Here is a 26,840-nt window from a genome sequence, read left to right as displayed (position 1 = left end):
TACTACTGAGATTATCTTAGATATGTTTGGGACATGTAGGCTTGTTTGAACATTTACACCGTACAGAGCATTTACAAGTCACGCACAATAGACAAAAAGCATTTAGACAAACTTATGCATCGGACATGTAGAGTTCAGAGGTCAAGCACCATCTTGTGCCATGTTTGTTGTGTGTTTCTGTTTCCAGCCAGCTAGCTCACAAGTCCCCAAGTGTAAAGGGTTTACTGTCAATTCCTGAGGTCAGTGACCATGTCTTTCACTCATCACGAACACCCAACAACTAGCAATGCATCTGGCACATATTAGGCATTCTAAATAAACACATAGTAAGTTCTGTGGGAATAAGTTCATGTAAATGAACTGTAGAGACAGGAAATGGTTGGCAGTGATGTTACTCTTTTAAAAAGTGTGGCAGTGAAGAAGTGGAAAGAATAAAACCTTGAGCAGGAGAATTTCGTGTAAAGGGGAGGCATAAGCATGTTCATTCACTACAGGTTAAGGATCCAGTGAAGGTCGAGAGGAGATACAAAATAAAGAAGATAAACATTTGGTAATACAAGGCTTAAACATGCTGGAGAAGACAAAAACTAGGATACAATTAGAGGGGTCAGCTTTAAGGAAAAGGAGATTGGATGAAATGAGGAATGTTGAAATAGACAGCATGACTAGACAGCTAAAGGAGGTAAGTTTTGAAGGCCTCTGCTCTAAATTTATGAGTCAAGGTTTGTTACAAGACTGAGAGCAGTGGAATTCTGAGCTGAAGATGAGTGGGAGCATTTAGGAATAAAGCCTCTGAAAATGAGAGGGAGTCAACAGATGAGTTGAATCTGTCACCAACAGAACGAAGGAATACAAAGTTGAAAACTAAATATGAATTGGGTTATTCTGAATGATAATGTGAATTTTCTTCCCACATCACCTGCCAATTGGGAATAGGAGTAAAAATCAATTGTTGGAATTAAAAAAAGTGTCTATGGTAAGTCAAGAGAGAGGCAAATGAGAATGCTGCCAAGAAGGGGAGTAGACTTGAAAAATAATTCAAGCTAAGGCAGGGGGGGGCGGGGATGAAGCCAGAGATCAGGGAAGAGTTCAGGGCTTATACAAGTACAGTAGGCTTGTTTAGTGGGAGAGGATGGAAGGGATAAGAAGATATAACTAAAAGGGAGAATTTTAGAGTTTAAGGTATCAGAGGTGGCAAGAAGCTTGAGTTGCATTGCTCAGAGGTAAGAAAAAGAACCCACTCCAAGGCCAGTATCCAATACGGTAAACCTTCCCAAGATGGTAAGAGGCAGGAGCTGAAACAGAAATGCAGGCCAGGTATTAAACTCAGTGAGGAAAGACTCAAAGTGTTCTAGAGGTCAGCAGAGAATACCAACAAGGATAGGTGATAGACACAAATGAGAAGTTACTGAGAGAGACTAGGCCCTTTTAATTTTACAAGACATACAATCAATGTACACTGAAAATTTTTATTCACTCACTGAACCTTTATTAAATATTAATAAATTTACCTGTAATCACATTATTCCCTTAATTTTTTCACAGAGAATATTCCATTTACTATGTAGTTCATTGTCTGCTGGATATGTTCTATATAATATATTTTTTAGCATGGTAGTTTCCATTGGGCAAAACTTACTGCCAATAAAACCCGAATTTAATTTGTCACATATTTCCAGTGGCAACCAATGACCAGGGGCTTCAATATTACAGACTTCAATTCTCCCATTCTTCACATCTATGAATACTTTAATTTCCAAGTGTGACTGTTCATGTAACACATTAAAGGAAGTATTTACACTGAACTTTGGAGTTTTGCCGTAGATCCATTCCCAGGTTTGTAGTTCTTTGGCTTTGCTATTTATTCCAGGAAACAGTGTCTCGTCTGTTGGGTTTATTAGGTTGATGTGATTATCAATCTGATGATAAGCAGCATACTCTGCAGCAATAGCATTTGTGAGTACTTCACAGGTCAAAGTGGGGTCTTTTTCCAACAGACATTTTACTAAGGAAGGTATGCTGGCAGTGGCATTGCTCCTGATCCCTCGGTAAGGGCTCTTGAGCAAAGATGACAAGAGAGTCCCATCAGTACCACATAACAAAGTGCAATGGTGATAAGCAGTAGTCCGGCCAATCTTAGAAGCTGTTCCTGAGATTTTAAACTGTCCATCAAGTAAAAGGTCAAATCTTTTGGTAGGCTGCACATCTAGCTGGGGTTGGACAGCATTCAGAGCTCTCACAACTAATTTTAGATTTTCCATCCTATCATACTTCTTTTTGGTTGTAAAAAAAGTCAAATTGATATTGCCCATGTCATGGTAAACTGTTCCTCCTCCACTTCTTCTCCGAGCCAGTTTTACACCTTTTTCTCTCATCAGAGTCAGGTTACATTCCTGCCAAGGATTCTGATGCCTACCAATTACAACAGAGGGAGAATTTCTCCAAAAGAACAGAACTGGCTTGCCTTCTAAGTTCACATGGTCATAGATCCAGTCTTCCACAGCCAGATTTTGGTAAACATCATTGGAAACTGACTGTAATACGAGCCCACTTTTTACTGTGTTTTTAAAGCCTGTTGCTGGAACCTTGATGTTACAAAGTAACTGGAGGCAGTTCTTCTTTGAAAATGAGACCAGCATGCTTTTAAAAATGGAAGACAAAAATTAATTGATTGAGAACAGGAAAATTGTTTTCTAGTTACCAATTCTTGGTAATTTCATCCCAGTTTATCTAATTCTCTACTCAGGAAAATTGCTCTTCTTGCCTTTTAGCTTTAGTATTGGTCTTTAGCAATGCTACAATGAGTACTCAAAGGAAATAAATGAAGGTTATTAGTTCAACACAGGGGTCCCCAAACTTTTTACACAGGGGGCCAGTTCACTGTCCCTCAGACCGTTGGAGGGCCAGACTATAAAAAAAACTATGAACAAATCTCTATGCACTCTGCACATATTTTAAAGTAAAAAAACAAAACGGGAACAAATACAATATTTAAAATAAAGAACAAGTAAATTTAAATCAACAAACTGACCAGTATTTCAATGGGAACTATGGGCCTGCTTTTGGCTAATGAGATGGTCAATGTCCAGTTCCATATTTGTCACTGCTAGCCGTAACAAGTGATATGACGCACTTCCGGAGCCGTGACATGTGGGTCCCGGGTCACCTGAAGTAGTACTGTACGTGAGTGATGCTGTGCTTTGTGGCGCCGCCACATACAGTACTCCAGGAGCACAGGATGCATCACTGACCACCAATGAAAGAGGTGCCCCTTCCGGAAGTGCGGCAGGGGCGGATTAATGGCCTCAGGGAGCCATAGTTTGGGGACCCCTGGTTCAACAAATCTGGCCTCTACTACAGGAAAGACATTGGTCTTCCCATGTGGGATTCATTAATGAACCAAATAAAATAAAGGTGAATAGGGCTATAGAAAAAAGAAAGAGTAAGGTTTGGAAAGGGAGGTCTGAAAATGCATATGTAGGAGGAACTGGGCTGTAATTTTAAATAGGTTTGACAGTCTAGGCTTTTTTTTTTTTTGGTATTTTTGTATTTTTCTGAAGTTAGAAGCAGGGAGGCAGTCAGATGACTCTCACATGCGCCCCCATCCGGATCCCACGCGGCATGCCCACCCAGGGGGCGATGATCTGCCCATCTGGGACATTGCTCCATTGCAACGGAGCCATTCTAGCGCCTGAGGTGGAGGTCATGGATCCATCCTCAGCACCCGGGCAAACATTGCTCTCATGGAGCCTTGGCTGAAGGGGAAGAGAGATGGAGAGATAGGAGAGGGAAAGGTGGAGAAGCAGATGGGCGCTTCTCTTGTGTGCCCTGACCAGGAATCGAACCCAGGACTTCACACACTGGGCCCACGCTCTACCACTGAGACAACCAGCCAGGGCCTAGGTTTAAAAAGGACCTTTGCCCAGGGATTGAGAGCTGAGGGAGTTCTGCTGAGCATTCATGTGCCAAAAACTGCTCTAGGCCCTGACTACAAATAGGCCTGTGAGGATGAAACATTTTGACTAAACCCTGAAGGGTGAGAAGAATCATTCAGAGAAAAAGTGGAAACAAAGGGCTGTCTGAAATCACTTGAATGCCAAGTTTTTTGTTTACTATAGAATTATAGGCTGTCAACCAGATATTCAGATCAGACTGTCCAACTTATCATAATTTTGCTTGGTGAATACAGAATCCAAACAGAAGGACTGAGTTATATAATTTCAATGTTCATGGGATGAACCCATTGAAACCACCTTCTCAATTTCTGGGCTCTCCTGCTTATTAAAGCCAGGACATCTCTCTCTTAGAGGAAGCCTGGGTTCATTTGTGACAGGTGCACCTCTCTGCTATTCTGGGATTCAGTTACAGATAGGTCTCTAACTGAATGGTGGTACTCTTTCGTCATCAGGATATAGTCAAGTCTTGCAGGCCTGGTAAAATTTTGTTTCTTTCAACTAACTTTGCATTTCTCTACTTTCACCTTGTAATGATGGTTTTTATAGTTTTTCCTTGGAGGACAACCTTACTTCCATGTTCTTGGGGACACTCTTCACAGCCAAACACGCTTCATCACCGAACACAAAGCAAAAAATAATCCAGTTTCACTTAGGAACTTGGGCAGACCCAGCTCCTTCAAAAAACCCTTATTCTGCCATCTCTGACAGAGCGCCGCTTACCCAGAGTTTCAGGACCGTCCTGTGCACGTTTCCATTTGCCTTGCCGGCTCTTTGGGTGCGCACACGGCTGGCACCCAACACGTTTTAGTTTTTACTGTTACCGGGGAGAAACCTTTTCCAACCGCGGAGCTGACGACTCCTAAGGTCTGAGTGCACACCGCGGCGCCTCCAGCCCCAGCTTGTAGAGCCGGGCCTGGAGACGCCAAGGTCCCCGCCCGCCCCAGCCCACTGCGCCCGGAAGCCCGCGGCTGTCAACCCACCTGCAGTTTCTGATCGCGCCCACCACCGCTCGGACTCGTGCGGGTAAGAAGTGCGTTCTCAAAACTTGTTGGCCGCGCGCACAGCCGCACACCCCGCCCCCGGCACCGCCCCGGAAGTAGCGCGAGGAGGTGGAGCCTCATACTGCGTCGGGCTTGGGCGGGGCAGGGCGGGGCAGCCCGTGGAATTCTTACGGGTCCCAGGGAGAGGCCGTGCTAGCGTCCTATTAGAGGCGGGGTTGTGGTGTACGATGTCAAGTCTTAGAGCCCGGGCTCAGATGGACGCTCCCTGCGGGACAGTAGAGCTAACGGTGACGGTGGCGAAGGGAGGAGGGGGTACTTCGTGGAGCGAGTGTAGACAGTCTGCCGGAAGCTCTGGGCAGGCAGGGCACACGCCAGGCCCGAGCGCCAACGCCGTACTCTTACTAAGCGTTCAGGCCTTGCGCCCGGTCCTTTAGGAGTCTCCTGTTTTACAGCCCATAGGTCAGATCACACCACGTGGGAGGTGAGGAAACTAAAATCAGTTTTGAAAGTCATGGCATTTAAAGGAATAAACGCTCGTATTACCCATACAGAGATGGCAACTGATAGGGAAGACTGGTCAGAGCATACACAGGGAGGCAAATTAAAGTTATTACTTTCTTGAGATATCCTCACTGCAGTTGGCAAAAAGTCCTTATGGCTCAGCCAGATGGGAGCAAGCCAAAGCTTCAGGTAGCTATTGCTGCGTGTCCCAGTAGAGCCCAAGCTATAAGTCCATCAGGCATCCCTGATTCGACTTCCCGGTGCAGTGGGACACTCCTGCTTATCAGCAGGGCTGGCAGCCTCTTTGAGACTATTCTTGCGGTGGCTATGAGGATGCTGTTAAATGCCACCGGAGGAAAGATACGACCGACACACAAATTAGTTGCAATAATCACACAGGCAATTTATTACTCACAAATCCTATCGGCGTGCCTGGGTACAGCTTAAGGGGGCCCGTCTGCGTGCTCCTCTTGGCTGTCTTTGGTCAGAGCTCATAGCTGCGTGGAGATAGTCCACATCAACGTTGGCATCTGGGCGACTACTGCAGCACGAGGGCCCCTCAGCTTTAATACCTTTTGGCCAATGCCTTCTAACAGGTGTCAACCTACAGGGTTATTATGTCAAACCACCTTTTTGGGAGTTCCTTGCAGGGAATCACCTTTATGTCAATCTGAAATGTTTACATTAAACCACTTTTTAAAGATGTTCTTATTTACATTAATTTACAAAGTAAATTACTCTGCCTGAAACTCTGAGTCTGTTTATTACATTACAGAGTTATGGCACCAAGCCACTTTTTTATGTATAACTTCACACACACACTAACTGGGCTCTGCTTGTAAGTCAGAGTCTGTTTATCACATTTCAGAGTTATGGCACTAAGCCACTATATTAATTCCTATCCAAATGGCATAACTTTATTTAATTTTAATAATTATTTTTAATATCATTTTAATACTTTTATATATCTTCCATATTTTTATATTTCTATATATTTATTTACTATAACCTTATATTACTACAACACTGCATAACGGACTGCCTCAACCATTAGTGGCTTAAAACAGTGATTTATTATTTCTAACATGTATATGGGCAAGTTGGGCGGTTCCTCTGCTGGTCTCACCTGGGCATTTGTACGTGGCTTCGGTCAGCAAGCGTTGGCTGAGTTGGAGTAGCTTCGGGGACACCTCAGTTCAGACTGGGCCTTGGAAGTAGCACTTGAGCCACATCCTGTTAGCCAAAGCAACAGCAAAGCAAGCCGAGTCAAGGAATGGAGTAGTGAACCCCACCTCTTAATGAGAAGAGCCCAAAGAATTTGTGGTCCTCTTACTCAGTCTTCCACATAAATCAATCAGTTACCATACAGACCACCAAGACTTGCATCCTGCAGAAAGAAGCATCAGTGTTCACAGTTTGGTGACGCTGATAGGGTAAATGACCAGGGCTTCATAGAAAGCTACAATAAAGACACAATGGCTCCTCACTTAATTCATTACCCTTTTGATTGAGGTCACTCCGCATTAGTCTTTCTTGTGTTACACAGATGGGAATAGATTTTGTGAAGTTAGTCCCGGTCGTAGTTTTCCTAATTATTAAAAATAGCCACATAATACTGCTGTCCTCTGCTTATATTACATCGTTCTAAATTCCGTTTCTCTAAAATATGAGATGGTATAGTTTTTTTCCCCCTAATTTCCTACTGTGGTGGTTTTCAAGATTTCTGTTCTCTCCTCACTGCTCTGAAGCTTCTCTCCTTTGGTTATTCTTTTCTGCTGGAACCTTCTTTTATTGACACTCATACATGAGTTCCATCTTATCCTGACAATCCTCCAGTGACCTTACCTCTCTTTCCACCTTTTATCCTGTCTACATCCCTTAAGAGCTGAGCTTATTCAAGGAGTCGCTACACATCCAGTATCCACTTCCCATTCATTTTCTTAAAAATTTTTTTAATTTATTTATTGATTTTTGAGAGAGAAAGGGGAAGGAGAGAGAGAGAGAAACAGAAAGTATCGACTGGTAGTTGCTTCCTATATGTGCCTTGATAGGGCAAGAGCAGGGTTTAAACTGGTGACCTCAGCATTCCAGGGCAAGGCTCTATCCATTGCAACACCACAGGTCAGGCCCATTCATTTTTCAACCTACTCTAATATGGCTCCCATCACCATTATTTCATCAAAAAAAGTTCCCTTTTGGAGGGAGGCAAAATGGGTGAAGGGGGTCAAAAGGTACAAATTTCCAGTTATAAGATAGGTATGTCCTGGGGATATAATGTACAGCATGGTGACTATAGTTAATAATACTAGATTGCATATTTGAAAGTTGCTGAGAAAGTAGATCTTAAAAGTTCTCATCATAAAAAAAATAGGTAACTGTGTGGTGATGAATATTAACTAGACCTACTGTAATCATTTTTGTAATATATACACATATATAAAATTATGCTGCACACCTAAAACTAATATCATGTCAATTATATCAATTAAAAATAAAATAAAAATATTTTAAAGTATTAAAAAGTATTCATGGATGATGGAGAATAAGGTCAGGTAGTTATTCTCAAATGGTTGGGGGTGAGGGGATAGAAAGGTCTTAGTACTATACTTGTGATTTTTCTGTAAATTTGAGATTATTTCAAAATAAAAGGAAAATAAATGTTAGGTGGCTGGCACTGTAATAAAGACTGTAGTGCCTCTATGCAGCACCCCCTTCCCTAATCCATGTGCCCATTTTCCAGCTGCTGTCAGTGTAGGAGCTGTCCTGCCCAGAGACACCTGAATGATTCGTGATACCTCCCTGTCCCTTTCCCACTCTGGCTTGGTGGTAGGCATCCAATGCCTGCCTGGTATGAGGGTACAACAGTGCCTTTGCTGCATAGTGGGACAGTGGGACAAATGTGCAGTGTGAATCCTTCAGAGTACCTTGTGGATCAAGGTAAGAATTTATCTGAGTCCTCATCCTTAGTTGACTTCTGCTTCCTTATCTTGCTTTCCTCACCCCTTTACAGGCTTTTCCCAAAAATCATCATAATCATAGGTCTAGATATCGTTATTTTGTGGATATGTTGAATTTAAAGTCTCCAGCCATCTTTATTTCTGTTGTACTATACTGTTTTTATTTTATTTTATTTTTTCTCTCTCTTTTTTTTTTTTTTTTTTGTATTTTTCTGAAGCTGGAAACGGGGAGAGACAGTCAGACAGACTCCCGCATGCGCCCGACCGGGATCCACCTGGCACGCCCACTAGGGGCGACGCTCTGCCCACCAGAGGGCGATGCTCTGCCCCTCCGGGGCGTCGCTCTGCCACGACCAGAGCCACTCTAGCGCCTGGGGCAGAGGCCAAGGAGCCATCCCCAGCGCCCGGGCCATCTTTGCTCCAATGGAGCCTTAGCTGCAGGAGGGGAAGAGAGAGACAGAGAGGAAGGAGGGGGGCGGGGTGGAGAAGCAAATGGGCGCTTCTCCTGTGTGCCCTGGCCGGGAATCGAACCCGGGTCCCCCGCACGCCAGGCCGACGCTCTACCGCTGAGCCAACCGGCCAGGGCCACTATATTGTTTTTATATGGGAAACTTACTTTCTTGTCAGAAACAGTAGAACTCTAAAAAGTGCTCATTTGATGATTCCACTTGTAAAATTTCCCCCCCCAAATAAACATTTAAGTGAGGCTCTTGTTCAGATTAAACTTGTTCTATTCCACCCTTTTCAGGAAGTCTTTATGAAGTTCCCTTCCCAGGTATGCTACTTCATCTATGACTTGGATGGGATTTGGGGATCCCAATTATCTGATGTCTTAGCAGCAGTGGTTTTCAATGAGGATAATGTTTGCATATTGTCTCAATGACAGGTGTGCTATTATAATTGAAATCCTGCAGTACTGGGGCATCTCCATGAAAGATCATCTCAAATTGAACACCAAGACAAGTATCAAATGTCCTATTGGACATCGGTGAATGTGAAAAAGCAGTCTATGAAACACCTGAGCCAAGTTCCTATTTTTTTAAAAAAGTGGTTTTGTTAAAGTTACTGGTGACATTTATGTTGTCAGATCCAATGGACTTTTCAGTCTTCATCTACCTCTCAGTTGACTACCTCCACCCTAAAGACTCCTGTGGACAATTTTGACAGTACCCCCTCTTGGTTTTCCACCAACTCTCAATCCCCTTTGCCAGTTTTCCTTGCACTGTCCAGCTCCTAAATGCTGGAGTTTCTTAGGACTTGATCTCAAACTACACATTCACCCTAAGCAATCTCATTCATTCCCATGGCTTTAAATAGCATTTCTATATACAATTTAAAAATTTACATTTTTAGTTTTATATATACAATTGTCTACTTGCCTTGGAAACCTGGTATGTCCAAAAACCATGCTCCTGAGCAAAGCCCTTTTCCCCAGGAACCATTACCAGTCAGACACAACTTTTTAAAAAAAACTCTTAGTTCAATATTCCCTACAAATATATTACATTTGTTTAGTACTGTTTGTTTTATAAAATATTGCTTCCTTTAAAGGAAGATGCCTTTTTCCTCTTTGTTTTTATTAATATGAAGAAAATTACTCAACTGGACATTAGAGATAATCATTGAATATTAGAATACAAGAAAATATTCAAAAAATCCATAATATATTTACAGCTCACTACACGTCCATACACAAAATGGTTTTAATATCTTCAAACATTTAAGACAACACTGCTTTTCAAATCACAACATATTTCAATGAGAATGACAAAATGATATCTATAAGAATTTTAAACACTTATTAAATATTAATGCTATAAAATGGTGGCATCCAAAAGATAAACTATTACACTTCAAAGTAACTATTTTGTAACTCTAAAATGAATTCAATGTGGAGGGAAAAATACGTTTTATTTCTTTCTTTAAGATTTTATTTATTGATTTTACAGTGAGAGGTGAGACAAGAAGTAGTTTCTTCATTCCAGCTTTTCATTGGTTGCTTGTCATATGTGCCTTGACCAGGCAAGCCTATTGTTTCGATCAAAACGGTCGGTGGTCTCTCCACTGCGCCACCACAGGCCAGGCAAAAACAACGGACTGGCATGTGGAAAAGGAATACCAATTATGAATCTGCGCTTTCACTGCTAGTTCTGCCAGTTCCCGATTCAACCCTGCCTGGGCCCTCAGTCAGTGCAAGGCTGACTGGGGTCCCGGCACCTCGAGCTCCCCAGACTGCAGGCCACCTGCACTCACCAAACAGACCGGCTCTCTCCCTGGGTGCTGCGGCAGGACCCGACCTGGGAAGCTCCCCGAAACCGGCTGCAGTAGGATAGCGCGCCAACCTCTGGTCGCTCAAAAGCAGCTCTGGGAATAACGAATTCACTGAACGTGGGTCCGGAAGAGTGCCTGATTCTGAGAAAAGTGGTATAAAGCCGTAGCAGCAAAGCAGCAGGTATTCCAGAGCTTTGGGAAGCCGACAAAAGGAACACGGGCCTGCGCATATCCGTCCCATCCACGCGTTGCCCGCGGTGGCAAGAGAGTAGGACTGTAGTCAAGGAAGAGGGGCTGGTTACTAGGAGACGCGAAACTCCGGTGGGGCGTCCAGGCGCCGCACAGAGGTGCGCTTGCGCAGATGGAGGAGGACGAGGACTTTCCTAGGCGTCTGCTAAGACTGGCAAGTGGGCGTACACGTCGCTACGTGCGTGGATGTGCGCTCAGAGTTTGTAGACCCGCAAGAGGGAGGGTCGAGCCAAGTACGCGTGCGCACAGGGACTGTGGGCGCGCGGGACGGAAGCGGAGCGAAAGCGCAGGGGAGGAGGAGGACAAGCCCCCCTCAGGTACAGAGCGTAAGGGCGGGGCCGACGGCGGGGCCGGCCGGCACTAACCGCCCCCGCCCCCTTCCCGCCGGTCCCGCCTTCCTCCACCTCCACCGGGGCGGGGCCAGGCCAATTTTGGGGTGGGAAGGAAGGGGAAAGGGGCGGAGGATGGTGGTGGGGTGGGACCTGGATCTCTTGACTGAGGCCGAGGCCTGGCAGTCGCCAAGAGGAGCTCCGAGGAAGTTGGCGAGCTGGGAAGTGTGGGGAGGGACCCGGAGCTCCAGGTAGAAGCAACGGTGATGCTCCAGGTTGGAGTAAAGCAGCTCCTGTGCCGGAAGGCCTCTGAGAGGGCAGCTGCAAGAGGGAGTGTTTGGCGGGGGTTGGCGGTGTGGGTGACACCCAGGTCCGTGTTCACTGCTTGAGCTGCTTGAGGGGCAGTAGCAGGCAGAGTTCCGGGCCCATGGAGTTCTCCCGCAGCAAACTCTGCTGCTGTTGCGGTTTCTTAGGAGCTTAGGGTTGAGCCCAGTTCCTATCGTGACTGCTTCGCTTCCTGCTGCAGCTCTCCGCTTGATTATTGGGGGTACTGTTCAGTTTAGAAATGCTCTGGAGTGGGGCTGAGGAATTTGGAAGTCCTAGATTTGGGAGTTCAGCCTGGCTTATCATGACTCCCAACCTCTGACTTCTAACCCTGTTTATAGACTTCGGGAGGTAAAAGACCGAGATTACAAAGGCATTTGCATAAAAATCTAATACAATTTCAGTAGAAATTGTACACTGGAAAGGAAGGGTAAGCTGGCTTTTGTCTGAAAAAATGCTTGAGACAAATTGAGTAACTGAGGCAATCATGGACTTGATACCTACACTTAGGAATACTTTTTTTCCCCCCTCTATAAATAAAGTCAAGGGTCGTGGCTTCAGGAGAAGTTTGCAGAGATGACGGTGTCCCAGAATTTTCCTTCTTCCACTACATGATATGCTCTTATATCTCAGGGTATTCGGTGTTTTAAATTTCCTCTGCTGGACTGGAAATGCTAAGGTCGCCGGTTCGAAACCCTGGGCTTGCCTGGTCAAGGCACATATGGGAGTTGATGCTTCCAGCTCCTCCCCCCCTTCTCTCTCTCTGCCTCTCCTTCTCCTCTCTAAAATGAATAAATAAAAAATTTAAAAAAAAATTCCTCTTCTGGCATTTCAACTACATTTTAAAAAAAATAGAAGAAAATAGGTTAGTTATGACTATAAAAGGAAAATATCACATCATTCAAATCTGCCTCGTTAATACTGATTTTAGCTTGTATTTTAATTAATGAACTAAATCAGTCCTCATTAGTGGGAAATAATTAGGAAGGTATATTAGTGAAATATTTATTTTAAGTAATAAAATTTGGCATTAATTACATGGCAACTTTGATATTTATCTTATTTTGTTTCTCTTCTGAAAGAAATCAATGCCCAGCCTATAATCACTTGTAGAGATTTTCTGGGCTCTCAGTTTTCCTTTTCAGTTACTTAATACAGTTTGGTTTTTTTTTGAAAACTTGCTTCCAATATAGCTGCAGTTAGAGCAGGTGTTGTTATTTATTCCTTTTCCCATCACACACCCTTGTTCTCCCCAGATGTAGCCATTATGATAGTCACTTCCTTGCTTTTCCCTGTAGTTCCTCATCTCTGTATGTAAATATGCACATTCTAGTTTGGCTTGTTTTTGAGCTCTATAGAAAAAGAAGTTCACTAAATATTTCTTTGCATTTTCCTTCTTTACCTGACATTGTTTTTAAGATTTGTCCTTGTTGTTGCTTATTGTTTGTTGTTTAATGTTCTATTGTAAGAGTATACCAATTTATCTACTCTTGGTAAGATTTTACAGTTTTTGGTTAATGTGCACAACACTGCTGTGAACTTCTTATACATGTACCCCATGATAATCTTTTGAAGCACGCTAGGTAGTAGTAAGGCAGTTCCATGTCTTAATTATGCTGCTAACATCAGTTTGTATATTATTAAATTATTAAGTTCAGAAAAGCCTCTTGAAGACAGCTATTTAATCCCTTATGTTTCCAAGACATCTTGATAAGTGGTACCTCTCCTAAGGTCAGTAATTTATGCTCTTTTAAAAGACAAGTTATTACTTTTTTTTTTTTTTGTAGCAAGAGAGAGACAGGAAGGGAGAAGGATGAGAAGCACAAGTTTTTCTTTGTGGCACCTTACTTGTTCATTGATTGCTTTTTCATATGTGCCTTGACTGGAGGGCTCTAGCCAAGCCAGTGACCCCTTGCTCAAGCCAGCAACCTTTGAGCTCAAGCCATTGATGATGGGGTCACCTCTATGAGCCAATGCTCAAGCTTGTGACCCTGTGCTCAAACCCGATGAGCCCTCACTCAAGCTGGCGACTTCGGGGTTTTGAACCTGGGTCCTCGGCATCCCAGGCTGATGATCTATCCACTGCACATGGTCAGGCAAGACAAGTTATTTCTTTACAGTGTAATCTGAATTGAAGAGAAGCAAGAACCTTAGGTTTGAATGGAATGACTAATTTTTTTCCCCCAAAGAAAACATTAAACATTGGGTGAATTCCCAAAACATTTATTCAGTTATTTTTATTATAAATACAAAAACCTATCTCTAAGTTATTCATAATATTCTGTGTTTATAGGTTTCTGAGAGTGAACCTATTCCTTCCTACTTCAAAGTGTCTATCAGTCTAAATATTTGGAGACAATTTTATAAAAAGAAATTTATAAAAAGAAAAGCAAATGGAATTAGAATTCAGAATACTGTATCAGATACTACAGTATTTTCAATTATTCTATCAAAGTATTCACTAGACATTTGTTGAGCACATATTATATACCTGATTTTACTAAGCACTGATGATGCTTGTTAGCGCATGATCTTTCTTTTCCACTGAAAAAATAAAATTCTACCAGGCAAGAACTTCTTGAAATGTCTACCCCTTAATCTTTACTTGACCTTGCTTTTCTCTTTCTTGTCTAAGAGGAGATAGATTTCTACCCCTTATCTAACTTTTCACCTGCACTTGCTTTTCTTCTTCTTGTCTCAGAGGATATGCAAACCTTTTACCTGGGTTTCCTCTGGTTAACCCACTGGCCTTTCTCCATTAGTTAGCATTAGCCTATGTCTTAAAATCATTATTGTGTTTACATTGTAGGGCTTCTTAACTTGGAGTACAAGAATTTAAGGAGTTTTTGAACCCCCTGAACTTGTAAAGTTTTGTTTGTATTTGCATTTTAGGAGAGGACCTAGAGCCTTTGTTTAATTGCATAATTGACTGATGCAAAGAGAATTAAGAAACAAGTTTTTCTTTTGTAATGACCCTTCATCAACCTTGATCTTCTTTTGTTCTACCTCTTTTCTCACAATCATGCCTCCTAAAAGAAGTCTACATTTTCTGTTTCCTTTTTCTTACTACTAATTCATTTATTAGTCCTCATCAAACTTGCTGCACATCCTTACCATTAAAATGACTTTGTTCCAGCCCTGGCCTGTTAACTCAGTTGGTTAAGAGCGTTGTCCTGAAACAACAAGGTTGTGAACTCCAGTCAGGGCATAGGAAGCAACCAAAAAAGGCACAACTGAGTGAAACAACAAATGCTCCCTCTACCCTTCCCCTCTCTCTCCCTTTCTTTCTCTGTCTCTCTAAAAATCAATAAAAATTAAGCCTTGGTTCGATAGCTTCATTGGTTGGAGCATTGCCCTGGAGCATGGAAGTTACTGGTTTGATTCTCCAGTCAAGGCACATGTAGCAGCAGCTGTATGGTCCTTTCTCTCTTTCGCCCCGCCTCTGTTAAAAACAAACAAACAAACCAAAAACCATGACTTTGTTTTATTTATCAAAATTGATTGTTTTGAAAATGTTTTTTGAGTACCAATTTTGTGCTGAGCACATTTCTAGATATTAGAGAGATAACAGTGACTGGATGAGAGATTTGATCTCTTGGAGGTTACATCCTAATAGGGGACATCTATCAAATCTTTTTAAAAGTCATCTAAGCCTGACCAGACGGTGGCGCAGTGGATAGAGCGTCGGACTGGGATGTGGAAGGACCCAGGTTCAAGACCCCAAGGTCACCAGTTTGAGCGCGGGCTCATCTGGTTTGAGCAAAACTCACCAGCGTGGACCCAGGGTCGCTGGCTTGAGCAAGGGGTTACTTGGTCTGCTAAAGGCCCACAGTCAAGGCACGTATGGGAAAGCAATCAATGAACAACTAAGGTGTCGCAACGAAAACTGATGATTGATGCTTCTCATCTCTCTCCAGTCCTGTCTGTCTGTTCCTATCTATCCCTCTCTCTGACTCTCTCTGTCTCTGTAAAAAAAACAAAAAGCAAACAAAAAAATAAAATAAAAGTCATCTAAGTGTAATATTCATATTCTTTACCAATTCTTCTACTAGAGTATTTCTTTTCCTTTTTTATTTATAGGAATTATTTATATTAGTCAACTCTTTGTGATATGGGCAGCAAACCTTTTGGTTAATATACAAAAGCAACAATGAACAGATAGCTAGTGGCTACTATATTGGAAAACACAGGCCTAGAGGTAGACTACTTAATTTGCTACTGTTCCAGTATTTGCTTAGAATAGTGATTACCAGGGGAGTGAATGGGTATGTCTTTTTTTTTTTTTTTAAATACTTTATTGATTTTACAGAGACAGGAGAGAAAGGGGAGCATGGAATGGGAAGTAACAACTCATAGTTGTTTCAGGCTAGTTGTTCATTGCTTGCCTGCAGTATGTGCCTTGACCAGGGAAGCCCGGGGTCCCGAACCGGCAACCTTGGCATTCCAGGCTGAAGGTTTATCCACTGCGCCACCACAGGCCAGGCTGAATGGGTATGTCTTTTGAAAAGCATGTTCAACATTGTAGTTTTATATTTGGTAAACACACAGAAAAAGTTTGTAACATAAAATGGTAAGGAAGTAAAACTTGCTGAAATTGTCTTTGCTGGTGTGACAAGATGAAAAATAATTGAAAATGTGTCTAAGAATGTTGATTTTCAAAATTCATTGATTTTTGTTAGAAATCACAGTACTGTTTTAAATTGAATGCCTTGGTGTTATTCCCATTCTTTCTATTAGGTTACCACCAAAGAACATGATTTTGGTCTAGGGGCTCCAGTTTCTGAAGCTAAAAAATACCAGAATACTTTCCAGCTAGAACAAGAAGTGAGGAATCAAGGATAAATTCATCTCTACACTGAAATTACAGGTTACATTTAATTTATCTATGTATTTCCCTGAGTTTATTTGGGCTGGGACCTGTTTTAAAATAAGAAGAAGGAGAATAAATACTAATTCAGTGCTGCTTTTATGATTTTTTTATGGGTCTAGAATCATTTTTATCTAAACCATTTTGATACACATAGATTAAGAGTCTGTGAGTGCAAACTATGCCAGGTACTGTGTTAGGTGTTTTCAAGTCCACAGTCTTTATCCCAACCTTGTGAAATAGTGATGCTACTTCTATTTTACAGACATGGAAGCTGAAATTCCAAGAGGTTAAAGGATTATGATAATGGACTAATGGGTGACAGAGCTAGAATTTCTCTGAACTTCCAAGTTGGCTAGGATTTGAACCCAGTTCTTTGAACCCTAAGTTCAATATTATTTCACTTCTCCTGGTACCTGATATGTGGAGTAGCTATTAATAAAGGCTATTAAAAGAAGATGCCTCTTCTAGGAAGAAAGAGTAGACTTATTTTTGTCTGTTCCTCCTACTAAGTACAGCCAAAAGCCCCAAACACTGTGTATAAAGCAAACATAGAACACTTAAAGGTGGGAAGAAGGAAGACTGGCTAGGAACCTAAGCACACAGTGAAGGACACATTAGTCAATTCCTGGATTTTCTTTTTGCTCCGTGTATTCCAGACTAAGTCCTGCAAAACCTGACACTCAGAAACAACAGTGGGTGCAGACAAAACAGGGTCTCAGAAAAGCTGTCTCTCTCTAGCCAGAGGAGGAGGAAAGGGACAGCCTAGCAAGATAGGTTACTTTTAGACAGTAACTGCCTGCTCTAAGCAACACAGTGGTAAACACTATAGCCTATTTCTGCCAGCAAAGGCTAAGTGAAGAGCCTAGACTTCTACCTTTGTCAGGCTGTAACGAGGAGCCCCAGGTGTACCTCTGACCTTCAGTTCCCCATCCTGATGAGATGGTATCAAAGAAGAAGGCCGAGTTTGATACCAATACTTTTGTGCCTACAAGGCAGTAAGGGAAGTTCCCAATACCACAGTGTTGATAGAAACCACATCGGGAACCTGGACATCTACCCCTACCTATTAGAGTGCCCCCTTTCCTCCTTGCTGGGGTGGTCATAGAGACATAGAGACAGAGGAGGCATAATGAAGAGTTAAGGCTTTTTACCATGATCTAGCATTAACAAGTCCACCCACAGTGGCAGTAGAGGACATGTGAGAGCAGTAATGAGGCACCTCTGTTCTTCCTACCTGTTGTGGTATCAGCAGATGCCCAGTGAGGAGCCTGAACTCCTATTCCTCCCTAGCAGTAACAAGGAGCCTCTCCTCTCCAGGTGTGCATGGAAGCCTCAGGGAAAAATTGGACTTCATCATCCCGCCTAGCAGGAACAAGGCAATATCCCTCTTTTCTAGCTGGTGCAATGTCACAGAAAGCCTACTAATATACAAGAGCCAGAGTCTTAATAAAAAAATATCACTCTTCATCCCAAGAATCTGGAAGATCTCAATTTCAACAAGGAGAGACAATCAAGATGTACCAACACAGAAATATTAGATATTGCAGTTATTTGACAAAGATTTTAAACCACTCATCTTATAAATGCTTTAGCAAGTAATTTTGGGCATGCCTAAGACACACAAAAGAAAATAGAAAATCTCAGCACAGAAGTAAAAGATATAGAGATCCAAATGGAAATTTTGGAAGCAGCCAAGTTGTTCTTCTGTAAAAGAATGGATAAACAAACTAGTGTATCCATACAATAGAATATTATTTATTGATAAAAAGAAATGAGTTATTATGCCACAAAAAGATATGAAGGAACCTTGAAAGCATCTTGCTAGGTGAGAAAGATTCTATGATTCCAACTATATGACTTTCTGGAAAAGACAAACGTAGAAACCTTAGGCAGATCACTGGTTGTCAGTAATTTGGAGGGAGGGAGTGATGAATGGAGCACAGGTGATTATCCAGTGATGGATACATGTCATTATACAGTTAGAACCCACAGAATCTACAGTCCAAAGAATGAACCCTAATGGACTTTAGTTAATAATGTATCAATATTGGTTCATCAATTGTAATGAATATACCACACTATTACAAGATATGAATAAAAGGGAGAAACTGAGTGTGTGTGTGTGTGGGGGGAATGCCCTATCATTCCTAAAACTGCTCTAAAAAAACTAAAGTCTAAGGATGCATAGGGGAAAAAAATGTTTCCAAATCATATAATGGGTAAAGGGTTAATATCCAGAATGCATTGAGAGCTACTACAACTCAACAGCAACAACGACAAAACCCAATTCAAAAATGGGCAAAGGACTTGAATAGACATTTCTCTAGAGGAAATATACAATGGGCAATAAGTACATGAAAAGATGCTCAACATCATCAGAGGACCCATTAAAGTAATGCAAATTAAAACCACAGTGAGCTATTACTTCATACCCATTAGATGGCTATTATAAAAAAAAATAAAACAGAAAACAAGTATTGGTGTGGCTGTGGAGAAACTGGAACCCTGTACAGTGCTATTGGGAATGTGAAAATGGTGCTGTCATGTTGAAAAATGTTTAGCAGTTCCTCAAATACAGAATTACAATATGATCCAAGTTATTCCACTCTTAGGTATGTACCCAAAAGAATAAAAGCAGGCCCTCAAACAGATATATGTACGCCAGTGTTCATAGTAGCATTATTTACAACAGCAAAAGGTAGGAACAACCCAGACGTTCATCAACAGATGAGTGGACAAACAAAATATGGTATATACATACAACAGAATACAATTCAGCCTTAAAAAAGAATGAATTTCTGATATAATACTATAATATGGATGAACTTTGAAAACATGTTAAGTGAGATAAGGCAGACAGAAAGATAAATACTGTATGATTACACTTTCATGAGGAACTTAGTATAACAATTCATAGTTTAATGGATAGATTCTGTTTGAGATGATGAGAAAGTTCTGGAAATGGACATGAAATGGTTGCACAACATTGTGAACATACTTAATATCACTGAATTGTACACATAAAAATGGTTATAATGCTAAATTTTATGGGGTATTTTACAACAAAAAAAATTTAAAAATTCAGAAACTAAAATTAAAAACTCAGTGTTCTCAACAAAATACACGGGAGAAAGGAATGAGTCAGTGAACATGAAAACAGAAAAATAGAAATTAGCTGAACAACAAGAGAGAAAATACATTGATAAAAATGAAAAGAGGCTCAGAGCAAGTGGAGCCATAACAAAAGATACAGCATTTGGATCATTGTAGTCCCAGTGAGAAAGGTAGGAAAGAGTGAGACTGAAAAAGAATTTGAAGGAATAATGGCTAAATATTCCCCCAGTATGGCCAGGACATAACACAGATTAAAGAAGAAGGTGAGTGAATACCTACCAGGAGTCTCCTGAAGAAATCCATGCCAAGACACTTCATATTTAAACTTTGGAAAACTAAAGAGAAAAAAAATCCTGAAAGAAACCAGATAATTCATTTCCTAGAGGGGAAGCACCAATTCAAATGACAGCAGATCTGAAAACATGGGAGTCAGAAGGAAGTGACACATTTCTCAAGTGCTGAAAGAAAACTGTCAACCCAATATTCTGTATCCAGGAAAAAATCCTTTAGAAATGAAGGGGAAATCAAGACATTTTCAAATGAAGCCTGACCAGGCGATGGCACAGTGAATCCAGTATAGGACTGGGACAGAGGACCTAGGTTCAAAACCCCAAGGTTGCCAGCTTGAGTGCAGGCTCATCTGGCTTGAGCACATGATTGCCAGCTTGAGCGCAGGGTTGCTGGCTTGAGCATGGGATTATAGACATGACCCCAAGGTCACTGGCTTGAGCCCAAAAGTCACTGGCTTGAAGCCCAAGGTTGCTGGCTTGAGCAAGGGGTCACTCGCTCTGCTATAGCCTCCTGCTCAAAGCACATCTGAGAAAGCAATCCATAACTAAAATGCAATGAGGAATTGATGTTCCTCATCTCTCTCCCTTCCTGTCCTTATCTGTCCTTTTCTCTGTCTCTTTCTCTGTTTCTGTAAATAAAGAAAAAGACATTTTAAAATGAAAAAACTAAAAGACTTGGTTGCCAGCACCTACCCTAAAAGAATAGCAGAAAGAATGTCTCTAACTAGGAAGAAAGTGATAAAAGAAGAAATCTTGCCCTGGTCTGTGGGCTCAGTGGATAGAGCATCAGCCCTGCATGTGGATATCCTGGGTTTGATCCTCTTGTCAGGGCACACATGAGAGGTGTTCATCTGCTTCTCTTTCCCTTCCTCTCCCACCTCTCTTCCCCGCTTGCAGCCAATGGCTTGCTTGGTTTGAGTGTCGGCCCTGGACACTGAGTATAACTCAGCTGGTCGGAGCATCAGCTTCAGGTGCTGAGGATAGCTTGGTTGATTCAAGCGAATTGACCCCAGACAGGGTTTCCAGGTGGATTCTGGTTGGGGCACATGTGGAAGTTTGACTCTCTATCTCCCCTCCTCTCACTTAAAAAAAAAAAAAAAAGAAAGAAAAGAAATCTTCGAAGAATGGAAAAAAAGAATATTTAGAGCATAAATATGGGTAAATGCAATATTTTTTTTCTTTTCTAAATTATGCTTGTCAAATGTAGGTCTCAATGAATGTAGAAGAAATGTTTAAGACAGTTGTTAACAGGAGGGTAAAGGACATAAAGGGAGGTAAGGTTTCTATACCACATGAACTGATAAAATGTAGGCTCTGACAAGTTATGAATATATAATATAACAGGGGTCGGGAACCTTTTGGCTGAGAGAGCCATGAATGCCACACATTTTAAAATGTAATTTCGTGAGAGCCATACAACAACCCATGTACGTTAGGTATTATCCAATAAAAATTTGGTGTTGTCCTGGAGGACAGCTGTGATTGGCTTCAGCCACCCACAACTATAAACATGAATGGTAGGAAATGAATGGATTGTAATACATGAGAATGTTTTATATTTTTAACATTTTTTTATTAAAGATTTGTCTGCGAGCTAGATGCAGCCATCAAAAGAGCCACGTCTGGCTCACGAGCCATAGGTTCCCGACTCCTGTAATGTTAATATCTATTAGAGCAATCACTAAAAAGCCATACAAAGAGTACTCAAAAACACTATAGATAAATCAAAATGGAATTCTAAAATAATGTTCAAATAACCTAAATGAAAGCAAGAAAAACAAAACAGAAAGCAATGAACAAAGAAAAAGTCACATTTGAATCAATAATAAAACCATATCTAGTCTAAATATACCCAATTGAAAGTTGTAGCCTGACCAGGTGGTGGTGCAGTGGATAGAGCGTCGGACTGGAATGCGGAGAACCCAGATTCGAGACCCCAAGGTCACCAGCTTGAGCGCAGACTCATCTGGTTTGTGCAAAGCTCACCAGCATGGACCTAAGGTCGCTGGCTCACGCAAGGGGTTACTCAGTCTGCTATAGCCCCACAGTCAAGGTATATATGAGAAAGCAATCAATGAATAACTAAGGTGTGGCAATGAAAAACTAATGACTGATGCTTCTCTTTCCGTTCCTGTCTGTCCCTATCTATCCCTCTCTCTGACTCACTCTGTATAAAAAAAAAAAAAAGTTGGAAACTGGCAGAGTGGATTAAAAAACAAAAACAAGCTTTATGCTGTCTAAAAGAAAATTTCTTTCAGTATCATGATTTAGCTAAGTTGAAAGGTTAAAGGCACACAGACCTGAAATCAAAAAATAAAACTGTCCCTGTTTGTAAATGACGTGATCTTCTACTTAGATAGAAAATATCATAAAATCTACACGATAAAAGCCAGAACTAATAATTTGAGTTCAGCAAGGTTAGAATGCAAAACAAGCATATTAATTATATTTCTGTACATTAGCAGTTAACATGTGGCAAACATAAATGCAATAATATTTATAATTCCTCAAAAAGTGGAATTGTTAGATATAGATCTAACAAAATTAGTATGAGTTTGTATTCTGAAAATACAAGATTTGATGAGCCTGACCAGGCGGTGGTGCCGTGGATGGAGCATTGGACTGGGACGTGGAGGACCCAGGTTCAAAACCCGAGGTTGCTGGCTTGAGCCCCCAGGGTACCAGTTTGAGCATGGGATCATAGACATGACTTCATGGTCACTGGCTTGAGCCCAAAGGTCACTGGCTTGAAGCCCAAGGTCACTGGCTTGAGCATGGGGTCACTTGCTCTGCAAAAGCCCTGAGTCAAGGTGCATATGAAAAAGCAATCAGTGAACAACTAAGGAACCACAACAAAGAATTGATGCTTCTCATCTCTCTCCCTTACTGACTGTCCCTGTCTTTCCCTCTCTCTGACTTTCTCTCTATCTCAGTCAAAATGCTAATGAAATTAAAAATCTAAACAAATGGGAAGACATGTTCATGGATTGGAAGCTTCAACATAGTAAATATACCAATTTTGTCCAATATACAGGTTTAATGCAGTGCTCATTAAAATTCCAGCAAAAACAATTTGAGAAAAAAGAAAGTGGAGTTATTCTCCTTGATTCCAAAACATAAAATATATTTCAGTTGGTTAGAACACAAAAATTTCAGATTTGATCCCTGAGCATGTACAGAAGTGACCAGTGAATGCACACCTAAGTGGAACAACAAAATAAATGCTTCTCTCCTCCCCCCCCCCCCACATCCCCTCTCCCGCCCTCCTTCTGTCTCTCTAAAATCAAACGATCAAAAATTAAAAACAGCCTGACCTGTGGTGGCGCAGTGTATAAAGCGTCGACCTGGAAATGCTGAGGTTGCCGGTTCGAAACCCTGGGCTTGCCTGGTCAAGGCACATATGAGGGCTGATGCTTCCAGCTCCTCCCCCCTGTCTCTCTCTCCTCTCTCTGTCTCTCTCTCTCTCTCCCTCTCTCTCTCCTCTCTAAAATGAATAAATAAAAAAAAAAATTAAAAACAAAAATGGTAGCCATAGTAACGAAGACTGTCATTGCAAGAGCGATAGACACATAGACCCATAATACAGAACAAATAATCCAGAAGTAGCCTACTTAGGGACAGCCAAATGACTTTTGACAGAGGTAGTAATGCAGTTTGATGAGAAAGATAGTCTTTTTAGCAGATGCTGCTGGAGAAACTGGGTATATTTTTTTAAGATTTTATTTATTTCAGAGAGGATAGAGAGAAGCAGGGAGGAGCAGGAAGCTTCAACTCCCATATGTGCCTTGAGCAGGCAAGCCCAGGGTTTTGAACTGGCCACCTCAGCATTCCAAGTCAATGCTTTATCCACTGTGCCACCACGTGTCAGGCACAACAATATTTTTTAGGGAATGAAAGTAAGCCTGATTCTAAACCTCACACCTTACACAAAAATTAATTCAAAAATGGATCACAGAGTTAAATGTAAAATGTAAAACTAGGTAGAAGGTAACATTGGAGAAAATATTTAGAACCTTGGGCTTGGTGAAGAGTTCTTAGAAATGGCACCAAAAGCATGATTCATGCCTGATCTGTGATGGCGCAGTGGATAAAACGTCAACCTGGAATGCTGAGATTGCCAGCTTGAAATCCTGGCCTTGGCTGGACGAGGCACATATGGGAGTTGATGCTTCCTGCTCCCCCCCCTTCTCTCTCTCTCCTTTCTCTAAAAATAAATAAGTAAAATCTAAAAATAAATCAAAAGCATGATTCATAAAAAATAGTTTCAACTTCATAAAATTTAAGTCTTCTGCTCTATGAAAGACTTTATGAAAAGACAGGCCCACAAACCATATTTTTGCCAAAGGAATCCTCTAGAACACACGAGGAACTCATCAAAACTCAACAGTAAAAAGCAAATAATTTAAGAAGAACAAAAGACATGAGATATTTCACTGAAGGATATATGGTTGACAAACACGTGTAAAGATGTTTATCCATTTTAAATATCCGGGAAATATACAGGTTTAATGCAAATTAAGACCATGGTGGTGAAATGATGCATACCTATAAAAACAGCTAAAATGAAAAATCATGACAATACCAAATGCTAGCAAAGATGAGGAGAAACTGAATCACTCATACATTCCCAGTGGGAATGAGAAATGGTACAGCCACTCTGGAAAAATAGTTTAGTTCTTATAAAAGTAAGCATACTTTTACCATACAACTGAGCATGAAAACTTATATCCACTCAAGAATCTGTATACAATTGTTCATAGCAGTTTTATTTGTGATAGCCCAAAACTAGAAACTAAAATTTCCCTTAATCAGTAAATGATTAAACAGACTGTAATAATTCATACTATGAAATAATTACTTAGCAATAAAAAGAAATAAGCTGTTGATCCAAGTTGTTAAATTGGATAGATCTCAAAAGCATTAGGCCAATATCAAAAGATCATATACTGTGATCTGTATCACGTCTTTATTTACATAACATTCTCAAAATGACAAAATTATGGAAATTAGTGGTTGCTAACAGTTAAGGATAGTCTACAGCCAATTAAGCCAACTATGTTCCTTTCCTCACTGAGAGCCCAGTGTGCAATGGCTGCAAAGAGCAGCATCCTCAGTAGTATATGCAGCCAGTTGCTTGTATGGGTTATCCTAAGAGACCTTGGAGACACCCTTTCCAGTGGACACTCATGACTGACCTCATTCTGTCCCAATCTATATGGGTGCTTTTGGAAAGCCCCTGGGAACAGTGGCCAGGGTCCGTATTGGCCAAGTCATCATGTCTATCCACACGAAGCTACAGAGCAAAGAGCATGTAAATGAGGTTCTATACAGGGCCAAATTCAAGTTCCCTGGCTGCCAGAAGATCCGCATCTCCAAGAAGTAGGACTTATATTAAGTTTAATGCAGATGAATTGGAAGGTATGTTGGCTGTAAAGCACCTTATCCCAGATGATTGTGGCATCAAGTATGTGCATTCATAATCCTGGCCCCATGGACAAATAGTGGACCCTTAACTCAAGAGAGCCTCAAGCAGCATCCACCAATGAATCCTATTTTCTGTGCCCCCTAAAGAAGATGGGGAGGGAGAGGATGTGACTCTAGAGGTAACAGGAGGGGGATTTTTGTGGTAATGGAATAGTTCTGAATCTTATGAGGTGGTCGTTACAACAATATACACATGTGATAAAGTAATATAGAACAATATACACATTATACCAATATTAAATCTCTTGTATAATGTACAGAGTACATTATATGTAAATATAGTACACCAATATTTAATAGTGTACTATAAGTTGTAACTTTTGGGGGAAACTGGGTTAAGGGCACATGAAACCTCACTGTACTATGTCTGCAACTTCCTGTGACTCAAGTTATTTCAAAATAAAACTTTTTTTTTTAATTAGAAAAGTTACTTTTTGGGTACCTATTATCTGCCAGAAATTTTACTTGAACTTAATATCTCTTTATATATATATATAGCCCTGCAAATTGTAAGTATTCTCTCTATCGAACAGATGAGACTCAAAAAGCTTTCATTTGTGGGTTGTTTTTTTTTGAAGTCAAGATATATCTCTTAGGATCAAGAAAGACAAAAACCATATGATCTCACTTACATGTGGAATCTAATGAACAAAATAAACTGACAAAATAGAAACAGAGACATGGATACATAAACTGACTGACAGCTGTCAGGGGTGGGGAGTGGGAGAGGGGACTGGATGAAAGAAGGTGAAGGGATTGGCCAAAAAGCACTTATACATAACATATAGACCCAGCCAATAGCCAGAGGGACATGGGGGTGGGAGTAGATGGGGGTAGTCAAAGGAGGGAAAGATGAAAAAAGACTTTGCTTGGGGTGATGGGCACATGCAGTGTGCAAATGATGTTTTATTGAGTTTCACACTTTAGGCCTGTATGGTTTTGTAAGCCACTATCACCCCAATATATTTAATTTAAAAAAAGAAAATATAACTCGCCTGAGGTTAAGTTACTCGTAAAGGGCAGAGGTGGGATTTAAACCTGTCTGCCTTAGTCCAAAGCCCACATCCTTTGTCCTGCTCTAAACTCTCTCGTCTAAAGTATTTGTATCTTAGAGATGTGTGAAAGGAGAGCTTGATGTCAGAAATGAGGGGAGTATTCATGCATTTATAATTTATTCATTTAACAACCATTTGCGTTATGTGCTAGATATATAATGATATAAAAATGAGTTATGTGAAACAAGGAACCAGAGATATGACCCCTTTAAAATTGCTTATAATTTAGTAGAAGGGACAGGGAAGTAAAAAAAATGATTATAGTACATCTTATAAAATACTAAAATAAAGCTAATAGGCTTTATGGAAGCACAGAGAGGAGAAGCAGTTCATCTCCTGGTGCAGTGGAATTTAGCAAGCATTTTTAGTGTGCTCTAGTTGCTCAGAATTGTGGCACTGTAGAAGTCATGAGCAAAGATAGACATACAAATAGATAAAT

General features: G+C 41.1%; 3 protein-coding genes, 1 long non-coding RNA gene and 1 other non-coding gene across 6 annotated transcripts in view; 2 read left to right on the top strand and 3 right to left on the bottom strand.

Annotated features, from left to right (window-relative positions):
• Positions 1–5,044, bottom strand: part of MRPL30 (mitochondrial ribosomal protein L30) — a 39,404-nt gene extending 34,360 nt beyond the window's left edge. The window contains exon 1 of the mRNA XM_066267820.1: positions 4,937–5,044. The gene's annotated coding sequence lies outside the window, so the exon portion shown is untranslated. The remainder of the gene's footprint in view (positions 1–4,936) is intronic.
• LIPT1 (lipoyltransferase 1) lies at positions 1,377–5,048 on the bottom strand. Of its 2 annotated transcripts, none has more exons than XM_066267810.1 (2): positions 4,677–4,859; positions 1,377–2,640 (listed from the first exon to the last, which is right to left on the bottom strand). In XM_066267810.1, exon 2 carries the CDS (start codon positions 2,637–2,639, stop codon positions 1,518–1,520), a length of 1,122 nt encoding a protein of 373 aa, XP_066123907.1. In that variant the 5' UTR covers position 2,640; positions 4,677–4,859; the 3' UTR covers positions 1,377–1,517. The 2 variants fall into 2 exon arrangements, with proteins under 2 accessions (XP_066123907.1, XP_066123906.1); XM_066267809.1 differs by lacking the exon at positions 4,677–4,859 and adding an exon at positions 4,937–5,048 and having other exon boundaries at positions 1,401–2,640.
• A 5,271-nt stretch (positions 5,049–10,319) lies between these two features.
• Positions 10,320–11,090, bottom strand: LOC136330677 (uncharacterized). The gene is made up of 2 exons (XR_010730355.1): positions 10,669–11,090; positions 10,320–10,512 (listed from the first exon to the last, which is right to left on the bottom strand). It is a non-coding gene; the product is annotated as an uncharacterized lncRNA (long non-coding RNA).
• Positions 11,091–11,200: 110 nt separating this feature from the next.
• TSGA10 (testis specific 10) overlaps positions 11,201–26,840 on the top strand; it is a 138,010-nt gene continuing 122,370 nt past the window's right edge. The window contains exons 1-2 of the mRNA XM_066267808.1: positions 11,201–11,252; positions 16,326–16,455. The gene's annotated coding sequence lies outside the window, so the exon portion shown is untranslated. The remainder of the gene's footprint in view (positions 11,253–16,325; positions 16,456–26,840) is intronic.
• Positions 24,897–25,032, top strand: LOC136332805 (small nucleolar RNA SNORA70). The gene has a single exon (XR_010730941.1). It is a non-coding gene; the product is annotated as a small nucleolar RNA SNORA70 (small nucleolar RNA).

The sequence above is a fragment of the Saccopteryx bilineata genome, chromosome 3 (genome assembly GCF_036850765.1).
Source record: "Saccopteryx bilineata isolate mSacBil1 chromosome 3, mSacBil1_pri_phased_curated, whole genome shotgun sequence".
Taxonomy (NCBI): Eukaryota; Metazoa; Chordata; class Mammalia; order Chiroptera; family Emballonuridae; genus Saccopteryx; species Saccopteryx bilineata.
The sequence above is the reverse complement of the archived record's forward strand: the minus strand, read 5'-3'. Positions and strand labels throughout refer to the sequence as shown.

Coding starts and splice junctions, on each gene's coding strand:
- LIPT1 (XM_066267809.1), bottom strand. CDS start 2,639: ATGCTGGTCTCATTTTCAAAGAAGAACTGCCTCCAGTTACTTTGTAAC.